At 43.4% G+C, this 19,133-nt stretch overlaps 1 protein-coding gene across 1 annotated transcript; it reads right to left on the reverse strand.

Moving 5' to 3' along the window:
• Positions 1 to 56: 56 nt before the first annotated feature.
• On the reverse strand, positions 57 to 6,421 carry ttc1 (tetratricopeptide repeat domain 1). The gene is made up of 8 exons (XM_083987341.1): positions 6,354 to 6,421; positions 4,284 to 4,695; positions 3,624 to 3,684; positions 3,425 to 3,537; positions 3,293 to 3,329; positions 1,725 to 1,873; positions 1,520 to 1,574; positions 57 to 217 (listed from the first exon to the last, which is right to left on the reverse strand). Exons 2-8 carry the CDS (start codon positions 4,686 to 4,688, stop codon positions 87 to 89), a joined length of 951 nt encoding a protein of 316 aa, XP_083843467.1. The 5' UTR covers positions 4,689 to 4,695; positions 6,354 to 6,421; the 3' UTR covers positions 57 to 86.
• Positions 6,422 to 19,133: the final 12,712 nt, after the last annotated feature.

A 19,133-nucleotide genomic window follows, 5' to 3' on the forward strand; every position in this document is an offset into this window, starting at 1 on the left:
AATCAGTGACTGATGACGCAGCACAAACAGGACACTTATCAGGCTGCTGTGATGTCATCACTGTCTGTGGTGACGTCACCGCGATGTCATCTGTTGTTGGGTTTCTGCACAAAGTTGATGGAGTACGCGCCCGTGTCCGTGTCCTGGTTGACCTGGAAGTTGTTGGTGGAGAGTCCGAACGGCCTCAGCATCATGTTCCCCAGGTCCTTCAGCTTACCTGTGTGACATCATCACCTCTTACATCACTGTTTCTCACAACATGTCAGAGCAAAGTTTCACTCGCACAACAAATACAGTGGTGGAAAAAAGTTTTGGGACACCCCATTCATTTGTGTACGGAAGAGGGTTAGGACAGTCAACTCAGTCAGTTCTGACTTGTTCTCAGAATTCGAAGAAAAAACTTTAATCTCAGGGGCCGTTCATACAAACACAGGTATTTAGTGTTTCTCTGCACGGTTCGGCCTTTCATCCACACGTAACCGCAGTTGTGGCTCCTGAAACTGGAGTTTTTTCTAACCAGAGTCCAGGGTGAACTTTTTCAAAAAGTCCGGTTTCAGCGGTCATGTGTGGACAGGAAAACCGCAATTTTCTTGTCGACATTGTTTGACGTCACACTGTGCGACGGTAAACAGTAAGTTGTGTGCATGGAGACTTGTGGAGCTCTAGACGTGACCAGCTGACTGATTTTAAATTCATAAGTGACAGTGAGAAGTAACTCAACCTCGCTGTCAGTCCACACGAAGGAATCTGCCCGGCCTCGGTTCGCCATTTTCCAGCCTTGTGATTGGCTAAAATGGCCGTCCTATTAGGAGAGCTATCACCACCTACTCCACCACCTTCTGACTTTTTTGGTAAAAAAAAAAAAGAAAGACCGTCTGGAGCTCTTTTCTCAGAATCCTGAGAAAAACGTCAGAACTAACTTTTTTCCCCCACAGCGGCCATAATCCTCTTCTGTATTTGTGACATATTGCATAAGAATCACTCTTAGGTCGTACAGTGCAATTTCTTTTAGTCCAGTCACAGCCAGAATACTAAACAAATCCTAAAAAAGCCACATTTTGACAAAATGGCTAAAACAAGGAACCTAAGGCAGGAAACAAGCCTGAAGAGAGCTGCTTCCAGAGAGCCAGGAAGAGCAGACCAACCAACAGCTTGGAAGACAAACCAACATCTGGCTTTTAAGGTTTTTTTCAGCAAGAAATGACACATCCTGATCCGCATGTGCAGGGAATGGGCTCTCTGCACAGCTCCACTACTTCCTGAACTTATACTTTGTTTCCTGTCTTACATTATGATCAATGATCAATGATCAGACACACCTGGATTAATCAGTTCGTCCAATAAGGTAATACAGGAAATAAAGGCGCTTGTTGAAGTAATTAAGTTCAGGAAGTAGTGGAGCTGTGCAGAGAGCCCATTGTGTAAACTTTGAAGGGTGTCTGAAACTTTTTTCCACCACTGTAAAATCCTTCAACAGTGATGTGAGACAAGAAGACAGGACGGTGTGGTCTGTACGTACCCATCATTTCCTCCTTCAGTTTTTCATTCCTCTCCTGTATCTGCTGAGGCAGCCTCTGAAACACAGACACACACACACAGACACACAGACGGGTCAGTGCTCCGGTGGTCTTCATGTTTCTTGATGGAACGCCACATCAATGAGCTGATCACTGTGGTACTAAAGGAGGCTGAGTCCCGGCTGTCCCAGCAGTCAGTGAACTCACCATACAGGCCTGCCTAGCACCGGTCTGGGTGGGATCTCGTTCCAGAACCTGCTTGTAGTCCTCTAGAGCCTCGTCCAGCTTCTCTGTTTGCTCGTAGAGCTCCGCCCTCCTCAGCAGCGCCCGCACGTAGTCTGGATTCAGCTCTATCGCTACGGAAACCAGAAATAATAAATCAATACCAGCAGCAACCCAGTGTTGAACAGAGGCCTGTACTGCGAAGGAGGTTCAACAGATCCACGCAGCTCAACTAAACCTGAAGCCCCGGTATCAGCTGTTACTATGGTTACTGGTTATCAAGTTGGTTTGTTAAGTCGGCTCTGAGCCTTGTGCTCTGTGTTCACATCAAAGGAGGCGTCATGATTCTACTTCCGCACAAAATGGACCAATCACAGGCTGCTGATTTCAGCCAAGAGGAGCAGGTTGTTATAATGGGGAGTATGAGTAATACAAAAAAGAGTTAAATTGTGTTTTATATTGTTTTTATATTTCACTGATCGAATGTGAGTGTGTGTTTTATTGAAAGCGAGACTGTGTGTGTATGAAGGGTTTTTAGCTGCTGTACAGTCTCATATTCCAAAGACAATACAAAGTCCTTTTAACTGTGAAACCAGCGTAGACCTATTCAGAATGTGTGTTTGGGCAACACTGATATATAACAGGTGAAACATTGAAAATAGTTTATTCATGGCCACATCAAAGTAAAATGATTAACTTTACTGTTTATCCATCTGATTATCTGCCCTGCTGCGAGCGGACAACTTCTTTCAGTGTCCTCCATAGACTGTATAGAAAAGTAAAATATATCGGCTATAGCCTAATAATGAGCTGCTGATGCTGGGCTCAACAGCTGAGCAGCGTATTCCCTCAGCTGAACATCTGTAGGTGGAGACGCTCAGAGAGAAAGTCAACAGCAGCGGATCAAACGCTCCGTTCTGATCCAGCTCCACTGGACTTTCAGAGTAAAGGTGACGCAGCTCTAGATGAGTTAAATAGTGAAACAGCAGCGCTTTTATAGACCATTTTAGGATGAAACTCTTAACATAACCTGGTCGGGACAAGGTTAGCCCTTTGAGACAATCTGTAAAAAATTGCCTCTCCTCTCTTCTCCTCTCCCCCCTCCCCTCTCCTCTCTTCTCTTCTCCTCTCTCCCCTCCCCTCTTCTCCTCCCCTCTCCTCCCTTCCCCACTCCTCTCGTCTCACCTCCCCTCTCCTCCCTTCCCCCCTCCTCTCCTCTCCTCTCCTCTCCCCTCCCTTCCCCACTCCTCTCCTCTCTTCTCCCCTCTCCTCCCTTACCCACTCCACTCCACTCCTCTCCTCTCCTCCCTTCCCCCCCTCCCCTCCTCTCCTCTCTCCTCCCTTCCCCCCCTCCCCTCCTCTCCTCTCTCCTCCCTTCCCCACTCCTCTCGTCTCGTCTCCTCTCTCCTCCCTTCCCCACTCCTCTCGTCTCGTCTCTCCTCCCTTCCCCCCACCTCTCCTCTCCTCTCCTCTCCTCCCCTCTCCTCTCCTCCAGGTGTTAACCGGTCTCCCCCCTCATTATGAACAGCACACAGCGCAGCAGTGACACTGACCTCTGGTGCAGTCAGAGATGGCCTGATCCTTCAGCTCCTGTCAGGAGACACAGTTAGCATGCCGTTAGCAGTGTGTTAGCAGGGAACCATTGTCCTGTATCGGCTGCTGTGTGTGTTGTTAGCGTGTGTTACCAGGTGCAGCCTTGCAGCAGCTCTGTTGGAGAACAGCACGGCTCTCTCTCTGCTGAAGCAGACGGGGCATAACACCAGAGCCTCCGTGTAGCTGCGCTCCGCCTCCGGCCAGTCTGCCACGACACATGTATACATACTGCTTTATACAGATTCTGCTTCTGGCTCAGATTCTGGACTCAGACTGGTGTGTAGTACTCACCTCCAGTTTTGAACTGGCTGTTTCCTTTTTCCTTCAGAGTTAAGCTCTGCTGCCGTCGACTCTGAAACAGACAGAGACCTCAGTAATGTGTGTGGGGAACGTACCTATGTTCTTGTTGAAAAAGGGTCCTGTGTTCCCTGTTTTTCCCAAAAAGGGTCCTATGTTCCCCGGTCGCAATACATACTGGGGAACATAGGACCCGTTTTCTGAAAAAGGGTCTTATGTTCCCCACTGTTACCAGGGAACATAGGACCTTTAAAAAAAAAAGGGTCCTATGTTCCCCACTGTTGCTGGTCGGTGGACTCTCTCTACTTATCTGAACTCTCTATCTATCTGGCCTGTCTAGCCTCTACCTGGTCTTTTTACTAAACTTAACCAACTCCTTTCTTCATTGCCTAAACCCAACCAATGGGACAGTTAGCCTACACTTCTCACTCAAAGTCACAACTCAACTTCTCACTCAAAAATAGGCAAAAATCTGCAAAGTCACAACTCAACTTCCAGTTATGGGTACAAAAATTGCGTGTTCCCCAGGTCCTTTTGGGGAAATGTGGGGAACATAGGACCCTTTTTCTAAAAAAGGGTTCTATGTTTCCCGGTCCCATACAAAGTGGGGAACATAGGGATGACACCGTGTGTGTGTAGCTGAGCAGCTCTTACCTCCCTCTCCTCCTCTGTCAGCTCCTTCTCCACCTCCCGTAAGTATTCATCATCAAACTCCAGCGCTGGACTCTCCTCCTTCATCTCTGAATCTGAGTCCTCCTGCAGCCTGTCATCCTGCTCCTCCTCTACATGGTCTCCTTCTCCTCCTCCTCCTCCTCCTCCTCCGCTCTCAGTCTCTGTGTCATCTCCTCTGTCATTTAGTCTTTCAGTGTTCATGTGACAACATTTTGACTCAGCATCCTGTTGATTCTCCTCCTCCTCCTCCTCCTCGTCCTCGTCCTCCTCGTCCTCTCTGGGGTCTGGAGGCTCCAGAGTCTCCTGGCAGTCGTAGAAGTCGTCCTCCTTCTCCTCCTGCTCCCTCACTGCTCCGCCGTGTCTCTGCTCGTCTCCTCGGCTGCTCATGTTGAACCTGAGACACACAACCAGTCAATCAAGAGATGTAGGGCAGACTCACACTCACACACACACACACACACTCTGGGTTCAGTGCTGTCCACAGACTGAGCTGCTGTCTGTTACAGTTTTTCTCGATTGCTAAGACACAATTCTTGAAACCTTCTCTCCTTTTCTCTAAACTGTGAACACAAACCCCAATTTTCAAGCTTCATTCACAAAACCTCAGACTCTTCTTGCAAAACCAAACCTTCACCTCAAAACAGTTTAATCTGTTCTCAAAACTGAACTCTGTTGTCAAATCGTCCCCCGAGTCAATCAACATTACTGTAAAAACATTACTGAGCAGTCACTAAACACTACATAGACAAATAGAAAACACAATGCTCAGCACATGAAGCTGTAGAAATATGAATGTTTATAGTTCACTGTAGCTAAATGCATGTTGCAAAACAACAAACCTGTGCATTTACACTGTAGCACTTCTCTCCTTCCCTTTCTTTCACATTCCTCCCTCCCTCCCCATGTCCATTTCATCCCCTTTTCCTTCCTTCTTCTTTTTTCTTCCCAGTTCATCCCTCCCTCCCTCCCTCATCCTCTCTTCCTTCACCCTGTCGTCTCTCATCTTCTCCTCTTCCTCTGCTCCTCCTCTCCCTCCATAAATGCATGTTGCAAAACAAAAAAACCTGTGCATTTAGCAGCACTTGTACATAGTACTGTAAACAAACAAACAAACAAAAAAACAGAAATCCTGTGCATTTTACAGTACTACACGTAGCACTTGTACAGTACAAAAACAAACAGAAATCTTGTGCATTTAGCACTTGTATACAGTAAGCCTAAGTACAAAAATATAGAAATGAGAAGTGCATCACTGAGCCACAGCATCATTTCTCATCCTGAACTGGCTTTACGTATATATGTTCCCTCACATCATTGGACACAAGTGTGATCTATTTTGAGTTGATGTGTTCAACTTGTGCTTTACTTGTGTTTGACTTTTGCCACCTGTGCTCAGCATTATGCAACACAGGTGCATCACAATGAAAATGTGTTGGTAAGTTGTGTCTAAACAGGTGAAAAGTGCTGATGGTTTTGCCAAAAGAGACTGATTCAATCAGTGGGTTCAGACAACTGAGCTCTTGGTTCAGACAACAGGGTTTAGTGTTTTAGCAACTGAGAAAAAGTGTAACATCCTCCCCTCACTCAGCACAGACCATCCTCTAAACCAACTCATCACACACTCTGCACATTATTCATCAGCAGCGTGTGTGACCACAACCAGAACCAGGTGCGTCACACAGCCCAGCAGCTCGGTGACTGAGGACTCCACCGGACCGGGACCGGGACCAGAACCACGGACGGACCGAGTCCGGAACTCGCCACTGTTGTGGTCACCGAACGATTCAACACCCGTTTCTGTCCACATGTGGCTCGGATCTCTGGGGAACCAGGACCGAGGTCTCGGAGCCCGGTGCTGGTTCTGGTCCTCTCAACATTATGACACAGCTAGCACGCGGCTAACGGCTAACAGCCCATAAACAGCTGCGTGCTGACGGACTGCTGCTGTCAGCGCGAGGACACTGCACTGACGAGTGTGACGTCATCAGTGTGACAGTTTAACAGAGGTTATAATGTTAAAAACATTTAATATTTACACATTTCTCTTCTCACCTGCTAACAGCTGCTAGCCTGCTAGCCTGGAGACTCACAGCGACGCCACTTCCGGTATGGGGACGGCTCTTCTTCTGTGGTGCTTTACGGCAGCTCGCATCATGTCGTTGCTATGGTTGCTTGACTGACTGCCGCCTTCAGGCTCTCTTTGTTGGTGCTCAAATTCAATCATATGCAAACAAATGGGAATTTTTAATATGTAATGTCAGAAAATACTCTATATCCTATAGTAAAGAAAAAGCTCTTAGGGCGAGAAAAGAAGAAAAAGAGCTCATTTAAACCTGAACACACTTTGTAACAAAAGTAGTCACACAGAAGAAGACAAACAGAAAATGGTGGAATTGCATAGCAAACTTGACACCATCTTTTATACACAAAGCCAAAGGAGCTTATATCCGTTCAAAGGCTAAATGGATAGAAGAAGGAGAACAAAACACTTCGTATTTTTGCCGACTAGAAAAAAGACGTCAAGAAATAATACTGTCAAGACATTATTGATTGAAAATGAAGAATGTTCAGATCCCAAAATGATTTCTAATGAAATCTTCTCCTTCTATAATGACTTAGCCTATATAAAAAATCATAGGCTACTCTGAACAAGATTGCTTAACATTTTTTTTTTTAATTAAAGACAAAATTCCCACAATTAACCAAGATTACAAACTGTGATGCAGAAATAACAATTGAAGAATTAAATAATGCACTTCATCGTCTTCATCTGGACAAATCCCCAGGCTCTGATGGTTTGACAGCCAATTTCTACAAACATTTCTGGGACATAATTAGATAATTTTTATACAAAGTTTTAGTTGAAGCTCTCAATGAACACAATCTTCCCACAAGTATGAAACAGGGGGTTATAGCCTAGTTTTAATTCCAAAGCCAGGTAAAAATCCCCAAATCATAGACAACCTGAGACCTATTACATTGTTAAATAATGATTATTAAAGCAGAAGTAAGTGATATATTTGTGTTAATATAAGTCTTAAATAGTTATATCTTCCGACAGCAATCACTTACATAGAGTGTTTGGTCTGAAACACGGGTCTGTCAGTCACTCTGCTCTGCTCTGAGCCGAGGAGAAAACATTTATCGTATCCTACAGTTTTTATCCAATGAGGAGAGAGAACGGCATGCAGGGCTGTGTGTGCAGCCAAGGGACGCCGTGAATGTGGTGACGTAGCGACGAGGACTGTTATGGTGCGTTCAAGGAAACTCGTATTTTTCCGACCGTGAAGTCGTACCAGTTCGATCTGGTACGACTTCACGGGTCAGAAGTTACGAGTGGCCGTTATAGTGACTTTCACCGGTAAAACAGGTCGGAAAAACACGAGTGGGTTGCCTGGAACGCTACAAAGTCGTAAGTTGTGACTTGAAGCTGTAATTTACGATTTCAAAAGCCTGCCTGGAACGCAGCATTAGCGAAAACGACCGGACCACTTACTTCTGCTTTAACTATTAGCACATATCAGGGGTCGCGTTAACCGGATATTTTCCGTCATTGACGGTTTTTTTAAAACGGTGACGGAAAGATTTTGAGGCCATCCGTCATTTTGACAGATTGCAATTCACAGCCATGGCCGTCTGGCCATGTGCATTTGTTTACAATGAAGCCGGCGGATAATCAATAAATGGAGCGGTGGATAACGATATAAAACATATACAATGTCACAAAGTCACTAAGGTGAGAATTAGATTAAAAAAAAACCTCACAGCTGGCTGGTGCGCTCAGTAGAAAACGCTGTAGTACATCCTCCAGGCCTGTGTGGAGCGTGTGTGGCGCTGTAGCGCTGCCACACAGAAACACCAACAACAGAGAAGAAGACAGAAAGCTTCCCCGCAGTATTCAAACTCCTTCAAGTGGATTAAATGTTGACTGGGAGTCGTGTCAGTGCAAATATGACGGTCGATAATGATTTAACGGGCGAGATTCAGCTGCAGTGTCCGAGGGACCGACAGTAGTCAGCTGTTGTTAAGTTACGTAGCTGTAGCTACACAGCGGTGTGTCTCGGTACAGGTAGAGCGGTGGGGGTAGGACATCACCGTTTCACACACTCGCCGCGCACAACTCTTCTAAAGGTAACGTTAAGCCTCTTTTAATGTATTTTGCCCGCCGTGGCCTTGTTTATAACACTTAAAGCTGAGTGGGTTTTGTCCTGTCTGAATTTGTGCTGCATCTGGCTGTGTGGTCTATAGCTTCAGTTGTTTCAGTGATGCGCAATGGCTGCGTGCGTGCGTGCGTAAAAGAGAAATGAGAGGCACAGAGAGAGAGAGAGAGAGAGAGAGAGAGAGAGAGAGAGAGAGAGAGAGAGAGAGAGAGAGAGAGAGCTAACGCCAGTGCACTATGCGGTGCCTATGTGAAAACATGCTCCTTTGGATGTTTTGGTATAACACATGGGTTAGCATGTTGATTGTTGACAGAAAACTGATGTCATCTAACGTTGTATTTAGATGTTGAGTGGCAGAAAGTGACCCCCGCATTCACTGACTGACCCACGGTTAGATGTGCTCTGACGCAGACTCTGCTCCGGAGCATTCTCTGTTCAATTTGTTTGGACTTGATATGAATTAAACATGAATTAAAATTGAATGCTATTGAATATGGCATTATTATCATAAAAAAAAATGTGACCGGTAAAAATAGATTATGACGGAATTTTTATGACCCCGTCAGTCAAAATGACCGGCGACGAAAAAGTCTAGCGCAACCTCTGGCACATATATACACAAGTCGTCTCAAAGAAGGTTTATCTCAAATTATTAGTGAAACTCAGTCAGGTTTCCTAAATGGCAGATCTATCCATAATAACACCCGACTCATCTTAGATATTTTAGATTACAGTGAAATGATTGAGGATAAAGGATTCATTTTATTTCTGGACTTTAAGAAAGCTTTCGACACAGTCGAACATCCTTTCATGATTCACACTCTGAAGGCTTTTGGATTTGGGAACTGTTTCATAGAAGTCATTGAATGTTTTTACAAGGACATCAATAGTTGTGTTTCACTACCTCATGGAACATCACCTCGTTTTAATGTCCAGAAAGGAATCCGTCAAGTATGCCCAGCAAGCCCAGGACTATTCATCTTACGGTAGCTGCAGAAATGCTAGCTATAATGATTTAAAAAACTGTGAAACGTTGAAAAAACTTAATGTACTTGGAACAGAACTTGGAATAAGTCAATTTGCGGACGACACAACCTTCCTGCTAAAGGATGAACATCAGATTCCTGTTGCCATACAGAACATTGAAGTATTCTCAAGAGCCTCTGGACTATTCCTTAACATCCAAAAATGTGAACTATTGTCTATCCATAAAAATGCTCAAAATGTCATTTGTGATATACCTGTTAAAACTGTGGTAAAATATCTTGGTATCTATGTAACAAAAAACCAAAATGAACAAAACTTACTTAACCTGACCAACAAACTAAAGGAATGTAAGCAAAAACTTAACATTTGGTTGCAGAGAGATCTATCTATTTTTGGTAGAACTTATCCCACCAAAATGGAAAGCATCTCTAGAGGTATTCATCCTGCATCCTCTTTAGCACTCTGTTCAGATTTTGTTAAATCCATCCATCCAAATTAATTTTAATTTTATATGGAGGAATCGAACTCACTATATCAAAAAAGCAAACGACAGTCCAAGATCTCTCTGAAGGGGGATTAAAAGCAATAGACTTTGAATGTATAACTCTGAAATTGAACTGGCTGAAACAATATGTAAAATCCCCGATCAGTATATGGCACATATTCCCTCAAACTATATTTGATAAAATGGGTGGTATAGAGCTTATTTTAAAATGTGATTAAAACATAAGCAAACTACCCACCAAGTTGGCAAAATATCACCAGCAGGTTCTACTTTTTTGGAAATTGCTTTACAAGCACAACTTCACACCTCACAGTACTCCACTGTGGAATAATAGATAACAGTATATTCTTCATAAAGGAAAATCTATATTTTATAGAGACTGGATGGATAAGAATATTTGGTGCATAATGGATCTTTTAGATGCAAATGGAGATTTATTATCTTATGACAACTTTTGTGATAAATATGACTTTAATTGCAATCTCCAAAATTTTAAATCTCTTACCAAAGCCATACCAAAAGCATTTCTTTCCCTAGCCAAAAATATTTATTTGTATTCTCAGTCCCCATCTTGTCTCCCTACGCTTGTCATAAATGATATTAATTTCCTCGACAAAAAGTGCTCAAACAAATAAATGAGATCTATTTTAACCCATGATCTATACCCTGCTCAAGCTAATAGAAATAAAATTAGGAATACTTTTGATCAATTTAGCGTATCTCAATTAAGAGTGACATTTTTTAAATACCCAGTTCCACCCAAAACAAAAGAAAAACATTATAAAATAATGAATAATTTCTATCCATCTAGTGAATTTTTAAGACTAAGATTTGGATTTGAAAGTAATTTGTGTGTTTTCTGTGAAGATGATATTGAAACAACAGAGCACCTCTTTATTACATGCTGTAAAACCCAGCTGTTCTGGAAATGATTTACAGACTGGTTGAAAAGAAAAGAACCAACAATGCCAGACTTAAACTACAATAGTATTACCTATGGTGTTATATTAAAAGACAAACAATTGGATTTAACGATAAATGTCTTACTAATCCTAGCCAAATTCTTTATTCACAAAGCCAAATATCTAAAAACTCCACCCATCTTCACATACTTTTTAAATGAATTCCATCTCCATATTAAGTCCCAAAAATGTATTAAGTCCAAACATGCCAAAGACCTCTATGCAATGTTCAAAAATGATCTGACTAATGAAAATACAACGACGATTGAAAATACTTCATGTAAACACCTCAAACCGTTTCAATTACCCCAAACCGGTTGAAATTCCAAGGGGGTGGTTTAAACCTTTTCTAAAGCGATCTGTCTGTCATGTATAGGGTAGAACGGGGGGGCGCATGACGTCTGTCCGACTACCCATTTCTCCGACCATACATTTCTTTATTTTTGCGTCCATTAGTCCGACCTCCCACTTCTCCGACTTAAAGGGACAACGAGGAGTTTCTATTCGGTTATAAAAAAGTCTCACGTTAATGTGGATGAATCTCCGCTACCCACACTTGTTAATGGGCCCATTTTCGATAAATATATCGTTCTGTCTCTATCGTTATTTTGTTATTATTAGTGGTGGCGGAGATGCTGGTCGAGCCGACCAGCGTTTTTTACTTTCGGTTTCGCAACGAGTCATGAGAATAACGCAGCCGAATCGCCGTTTATGGTCGGAACTACGACGGTATGTGAACCTCTTTGAACATCTGACTTTAATTCTTGATGAATGAAAACATGAGTCCGTCTTGCGCCGGTCAAAAGAATTTTACGGTGCGCGCGGAGGCTCATAAATGTAGTGTGAAAACGCTTCGCTTTTCCAAAACTCCTCGTTGTCCCTTTAAGTAGCCCTACCCTTAACCTTACCCTAAACCTAACCTTAACACTGTAAGGGTAGTAGTCGGAGAAATGAGCCGTCGGACTTTTGGGCAGTCGGACTGACGTATGCTCCCCAGAATGGGGTAAGTTGCCCCCCTTAATTTTCTCTGAATATAATTAATTTGAATGTCAACATAATATGTAGGCCTACACAAGAAGTATGCCTAAATTAACACATTTAGAGGGAAATCAAATCACACCAGACTACAACTTTGTTATTATAAAACAAAATGTAAAATCTTGAAAAGGGGCATCTTACCCCAGGGCCTGGGGAAGATGCCCCCCCGGGCATCTACATACACACACACACACACACACACACACACGTGCACACACACACACGTGTACAGTAGGCTACAGTTTGTGAAGAATCCAGCTAGCTTAATGCTATTATCGTGACATAAAGTCAGCTAAGGAGCTTTTTAAACTGGCAATAATACATTTTTACCACCAATTAGCTAATGGGTTAATTATGTTAGATGATGGTGTACATTTTTTATCAGCAATATAACATTAGCAAGTCTAGATATTCAAAATCATGGGGGGGCATCTTAGTAAGATGCCCCCCCATGATTTTGAAAGATGAAAGATTTGTAAGATGATCTTACCCCATATGGGTGGGGGGCGTCTTCCCCACAAAGTCATACTTTTACACTTTCACGTACTGCAAAAAAAGTATTTGGTATTTTTTGTTCAAACTAATGGATCAATCTCCTCGAGACTATTATGTTAACATAAAAAAAAAGTTTGTGTATATATCCTTCCAAAAAAAACACAGATAAATATTACATCAATTTACCCCAAAATCTTTTCTCCGGTTTCCTGCCGAAAATAAAAATGATTTCAATGCTAAATAAATATTAGCAAGGCCACTACGATCCAAGGAAAGAGCTGAGATAAAAATTGTCGCCATAAGTGGTCAGGAGGGAAATTAAGGGGGGGGGGGGGGGGGGGGGGTTCTTACCCCGCTCTACCCTACACTTGAAACGGGTTGATCCCTGGCTGCGTTCGTTCTGCGCATGCTTGACATACGTACGTACGCACGCTTGAGCACGTACGAGCCGTACTTGGCTGTCACTCTAGCTGTCACAACGTCTCTGTTAACATGTCGCCCAAGAAATCCACAGCTCCAAGGTGGACATCGGGAGAAACCCTTTCGCTTTTAGAAATTCTGAAAGAACAAAACGTAATGCAAAGAATAGACGGGAGGAAGGTGAGGAATGATGACTTGTTTTCAGAAGTTCACATGAGAATGAAGGGATACGACAGGAGTCTGAAGCAGATAAAAACTCAGTGGAAGAATTTAAAAACGGCAACAGCGGGTTTGACCCATCTAACTTCGAGTACTTCCAAGTAATAGATGAGTTTATGGGAGGACGGCCACTTGCCAATGCCAGTGGCAATCACTCTTGTTTGGTGTTTGGTGGATTGGATGAGTTGAAATGTGAAGAAACAAGACATATAGGCAATTTATCAATGTATTCATTTAACAAACAGGAGCCTCAGTAGCATGTGGAAGAACCATACACCGCCACAACAGCCTGGCACCTCCTCATCATGCTGGTCACCAGCCTGGTCACACACTGCTGTGGGATGGCATCCCATTCTTCAACCAGCATTTGTCACAACAACAGCACGCCCAAGCTGATCCCACAAGTGTTGAATGGGGTTGAGGTCAGGACTGCTGGCAGGCCATTCCATCCTCTCCTATCGGACTTGGCAGAGAAGATTTGGCACATTTTTCTTGGGCGCAACCCAGATACATAGCTCTGCTGCTCACCCCACAAATGCATGTTCCTTACAAGTGTGGCACCATTTAAAAGGGTAATAAACAAGCTTTAAAGGGTAATAAACAGCAGAATAGCACGTGCAATCCATTTAGCGTGTTTGCCTTGATGAATATGTAAATATGGGCGTTTCTGCCCGAACGCGCAAAATACTGGGAGGAGTAGATGCAAATAGATTTATTTAGTACACGCAACGTGATTTACCAGACCAGGAAGAGATTGCGGTGGCTGTTTTTGCGTCTTTATTTACCACGTCTGAAAACCATGTACTAACTGATACAACTTTGTGAAAACGTATGTGTTAATTGATTTGATACGTGTCAGAGCCCCGTGATCTTACATCTCTGCATTTCCTCACGTTGGGTAAACTTTTCTCGAGATCCCGCAAACATTTCTCGACATCCCGCAAGATCCCAGATTCTCGAAATCCCGAGAAACTTTTCACAAACATCTGTCTGTGATGTAGCAGATAAATAAATAACAGATCTAAGGACATTTCTCACTGTAACGATGCTTTTAGTGCTGTTACAGACGTGTTTACAGTTCATACGCGATATTGTTTCTTGTGACAGCTGCAGCATGATGTGAGACGGAGCCTCAGTCTGGTGGGTCTGGCCCAGTGTCGCCAACTCCTCAGTAAGCAAAGTCGCTATTGGCTGTCGTAAAAGTCGCTAGAAGTCGCTAAATGACGTCATTACCTCAGCGGGGGGGTGGGGGTGTGCCGGCGGCAGCGGCGCTCTTTATGTCAGTGGCATGGAGCAGTGCGTCTCTGAATGCAGCGGAGGCAGCTCCGTGACACTACTGTGTGTAGGCTGACTACCTGTGAGTGCCCGCGGCAGCGCCGCTGCTCGTTGAAAACAGCTGTGATAACGTGATTTCAGGTCCAGAAACGTTTGTAATATCACTGGAAAAAGTCGCTAGATTTGTCGCTAGTCGCTTTTGACAAAAAAACTCGCCAAGAGGGTTTGGAAAGTCGCCAGATTTAGCGACAAAGTCGCCAAGTTGGCAACACTGGTCTGGCCAGATGTTCTAGGTGAGTCTGTAGATGATGCTGGCCATTGCTGGCAGACAGCGTTGGGTGTAACGTGCTATAAAATAATGCGTTACTGTAATCAGATGGCTTTACTCTTCTGAAAATAGTAATCATATTACAGTTTTCCAAGCTCGTTACTTGCGTTACATTGCTAGTAGCAACTTGACCACACACGCACGCATCACACAGAACAGAAGGGAGGGGGAGGGGGGCGTGAATGGAACAGTGATTGGTTGGGGTTTGGCATAGGGTATCATTTACCATCACCGATTGGTCGCCACCCGGCAGTCGGCACACGCAGGACAGATGGGAAAAAATGGAAGCGTCAATAAGCCCACAACATTCTGCTGCAAGCTCTTTTTCTGAAGAAGGTCCCCAGCTGCAAAAGGTGGAGATTCAGTCATTATTTTGAATATGTGCAACGAAAGGAAAATAACCTGATGGTGAAGTGCACACTTTGCCCGGAGAGAAAGCTGCTCTCCACTGCTTGTAACACCACCTCCAACTTGAAGAAGCACTTCAGCGACAGCACGGACACATAAAGCTCATTGAAGCAGTGGAGTGACATGAACGAGCAGCCTCGCAAGCAGCTAAAACTTTAATTCGAACAAAAGGTACTGGTACCAACATCAAAATCCGAGATAAATAAGCTTGTTGCCTCGTACATAGTAGAGGAAATGTTACCTCATATACATAGAATACCTATACCAGTATTGGCAAGGCCAGTCTGTTGTTGGTGCAATAAAGACCCTAAGAACACTCCTCCTTTGTCTGTTCTCCTTCCATCTTATGCATCTCAGGCAATTTTAGAGTAGAGTAACTAGTAATATAACTAATTACTTTCTCCAGGGAGTAATAAAGTAATGTAAGGCATTACTATTTTTGACAGTAATATGTAATGTGTAATATATTACTTTTTTGAGTAACAAGCCCCAACACTGCTGGCAGGCAAAAAAAAATCAGGCACAACAATAATAAGGAAATTCTCTCTCTTTTGGCACATAAACACGCTGTGGTCATAAGTATAAGGACGTTGAAGAGATTGTGTCGGAAACTTGGTTTGTTAAAGAGGATAAACCACACAAACTTGAAGGAGGTGGCCACTGGCCACATTCATACAGAATGAAATAGCTGGAACTGGACAGATGCAGGGATATGGATGGTTGCACCTACGTGCAATCCAGAGAGGGTATGTTGTATCACAAGATACAATAAGACAACTGATCAAGTTGCCTGATCCTGTCGGTGTGGAGCTGAGACAGACGCGGCGTCTGAGACGCAGACATTACCGCAACAAAGGCCCTAACGCGCTATGACATATCGATTCCTACGACAAGCTGAAGCTATATGGCATTGCCATAAATGGTTGTATCAACGGTTTCAGTCACTATGTAGTGTGGATGGAAGCTTATAGAACGAACAACGACCTAAAAGTAATAGCGGACTATTTCATTGCATCCATTGCGTGCTTGGGTGGATGCCCGGAGCGAGTGCGCGCTGATAGAGGCCACAAGCCTGTCGTCCTCCAGGGGGAGTGATGCCAATACTGGTGCGTGTTTGTGGTCATTTCTATGTTTTCACTGGTGGCTGTTGGTAGGACAGAACACTACCAGCTTGCACAGGTCCAAATCGGAAGTCAACCAAAGTCTACAATCAGTAGACATTACCATAGTACACACCAATGGCCTGGATAAAGGGTCAAAGTTCTTGTATGCCTCTTCAAACTGGAGCACAGAGAAGTCAGGCAGAGGTAGAGTGTTCTGTAAAAACGGTCCAAATTAGGACCACAGAGTAGTAAATCAGTGTGCTCCACATCTCAGAGTTTATTACAGGGTTCTTACGGATCCTTAAAAAGTCTTTTAAGGCATTTAATTAATTAATCTAAAAACAAGGCCTTAATTGGCATTAAAATGTCTTAAATCAGTTTTTCAAAAGTCTTAAAAATGTTAACACGTGGTAAGTGGTATTTTATGGTTGTAATTAGTCTCAAATCTCAAAAGAATTGGTAACATTCCGACATAGAGAAGTTAGTGGCGGCCGTCAACGCTAAATTTCTCACCGCCTCCAGCTCCCGAGTCAGTGTTTTTTTTTTTTTTTTCAGACTTTTTATGCATTTATTTTGAAAGGAAAGCTGGAAAGAGACACAATCCAATGTTCATGTAGCAGTCACTTTACCTTGGAAGTGGGTAAAATTGTCAAGCCTAACCCTATGTAATTGATGTGGTGTTTTTTTTTTCTTTTTTCTGCATATGTGTTTATTGTGAAGTCGGTCTTAAATTTCATTTCAAGTGGCTTTAAAAAAGTCTTAAAGCAGATATCAGCTTCACGGCCGTTTCGGCTAATGCTGCGTTCAAGGCAGGCTTTTGAAACCGTAAGTTACAGCTTCAAGTCACAACTACGACTTGGTAGCGTTCCAGGTAACCCGTAGCTCGTGTTTTTACCATCCTGTTGTCTGTGAAAGTTCCCTATAACGGCCACTCGTAACTTCCGACCCGTGAACTCGTACCAGATCGAACTGGTATGACTTCACAGGAAGGAAAAACACAAAGTACGAGTTTCTTTGAACGCACCATGAGTTAGCAGCCCCCGCCCTTGTCAGGCATCAATTGGTCCTCGTGCTACGTCACCACATTCACGCGCATCCCTTGGCTGCACACACAGCCCTTCATGCCGTTCTCTCTCCTCATTGGATAACACTTGTATCCCACAAGGAAAATTTTCTCCTCGGGTTACAGCAGAGCAGAGTGACGGAGAGACTCGTGTTTAGGCTGAAATACTTCATGTAAGTGATTGCTGACGGAAAATAGGACTATTTAGGACTTATATTAACAAAAACATTCCACTGATATCTGCTTTAAAGGTGTACAGAAATGGCCGTTTGTCCTGTTTGTCGCGCCGAGTTGTCACGAGCTGCAACACGAGTTTACCCGAGTAAGGAAAACGAATTTGATTGGTCGTTATCGAGTGGGCGGGATATTCAAAGCTTGGGGCGAGACCGAGCTCCGTGTGTGTGTGTCTCGGACGTTTGAATGACGGATGACGGATCCAATATCAGTGGCTGGTGAATCGTGTACAGGCTGACGTATAATCCGTGCGCCTGCATTATCCAATGCGGAAAAAAAAATACACACTTTCATCCCGGATTTACTCAAAAATAGAATTTTGCACAAAGTTTGGCCTACAACGTCTGAAAGATGAGTTATTACACTAATTTTATGATCCAGAGTGGGCTCACAGTCAGTTTTCTTTTCTGTACACCTTTAAATTTAACTTGGCTTAAGCTGTAGGAACCCTGTATTAACTTATTTAATCACAAGTGAATAACATTAGAATAAATTACCTAACGTAAAATACTCCATTACAAGAAAGTAAGTTCATTCAGACAACTCTGGAGTTCAGTATTTGAATTATGCATAAACAGCTTTTGGCTGAAGCAAGTTTGGCATCTCATTTTATCCATTACCTGATAATCACCACAGACAGACATTACAGACCCCCCCCCCCCCCCAGGTGATGATAGAAACAGAGCACACAGGTGGATGCTGGGGAGGTGGTGGGATTGAGCAGCAGGAGCAGCATCATCAGGAGCATCAGCAGGGCAGAATGAAACAGCACACTGGCTCAAGAGAAGCAGGGGTTTTACAGTTTTTCTCGATTGTTTACACACACACATGTACTGAAAGCATGCCTCACACTCAAATCCAAACACACACACACACAATGGGCAAAACCACTCAATTCTCCTGCAAAATGAAACTTTACATTCAAAACAAATATTATTTCTTCTCAATATGGTATTTTGTTTTCAAATGACACACACAAACCATCATATGAACAGACATTTATAAGAACCAGTTGAACACTGATGCACACTTCATCATAATGACTGTCTTTTTTTTGTTCAGATATGTGTGTTGTAAAATATTTTAGAATATTGTTCTTATACTCAAAACACACAAATTCATGCTAACAAATATATTTTATTTCCCCCACAAAAACAATGTACACAGTGTACCAACCAACACAAAGTTGCACATACAGTGGTCTACATGCAAAACAACAGAAGAATTTACTGTACAGTAAAAAACAAAACAGTGCGTCCTCTCTTCTGTTTGGGTCTGGCAGCTGGCGACAGCTCCTCATCCACATCACATTATCATGTTGCCCTTTAATGCTAAAGCTCTGATAATGAGTGTCCGACAACATACTAGAAAGGAGAAATGAGCGTTTGTCTACCTTTAGCTGGAGGTCTCTGTTTGTTGTGAAATCTCGTTCTGAAATCTCGCGATAACTCGCGGCAAAACACCGGTGGGGAATACTGTTACCTGACTGAGGTGAAGAGAGACGACCGGAGCATTTACAAATTGTGGCAACAAAATGTTGGGCTGCTCTTCACGCAGCTTTCACACAGCTTTCACAAATTCTGGCTAGCTGTGCTACAAATGGATGCTGACACGCCTGTCGATGCACTGCGCCGT

This window comes from Trachurus trachurus (genome assembly GCF_905171665.1).
Source record: "Trachurus trachurus genome assembly, chromosome: 14".
In the NCBI taxonomy this organism is placed as follows: domain Eukaryota; kingdom Metazoa; phylum Chordata; class Actinopteri; order Carangiformes; family Carangidae; genus Trachurus; species Trachurus trachurus.

Coding starts and splice junctions, on each gene's coding strand:
- ttc1 (XM_083987341.1), bottom strand. CDS start 4,688: ATGAGCAGCCGAGGAGACGAGCAGAGACACGGCGGAGCAGTGAGGGAG. Junction 3,330..3,424: donor CTGCTGCAAGGCTGCACCTG/GTAACACACGCT, acceptor GTCTCCTGACAG/GAGCTGAAGGATCAGGCCAT. Junction 218..1,519: donor ACTGAAGGAGGAAATGATGG/GTACGTACAGAC, acceptor GATGTCACACAG/GTAAGCTGAAGGACCTGGGG.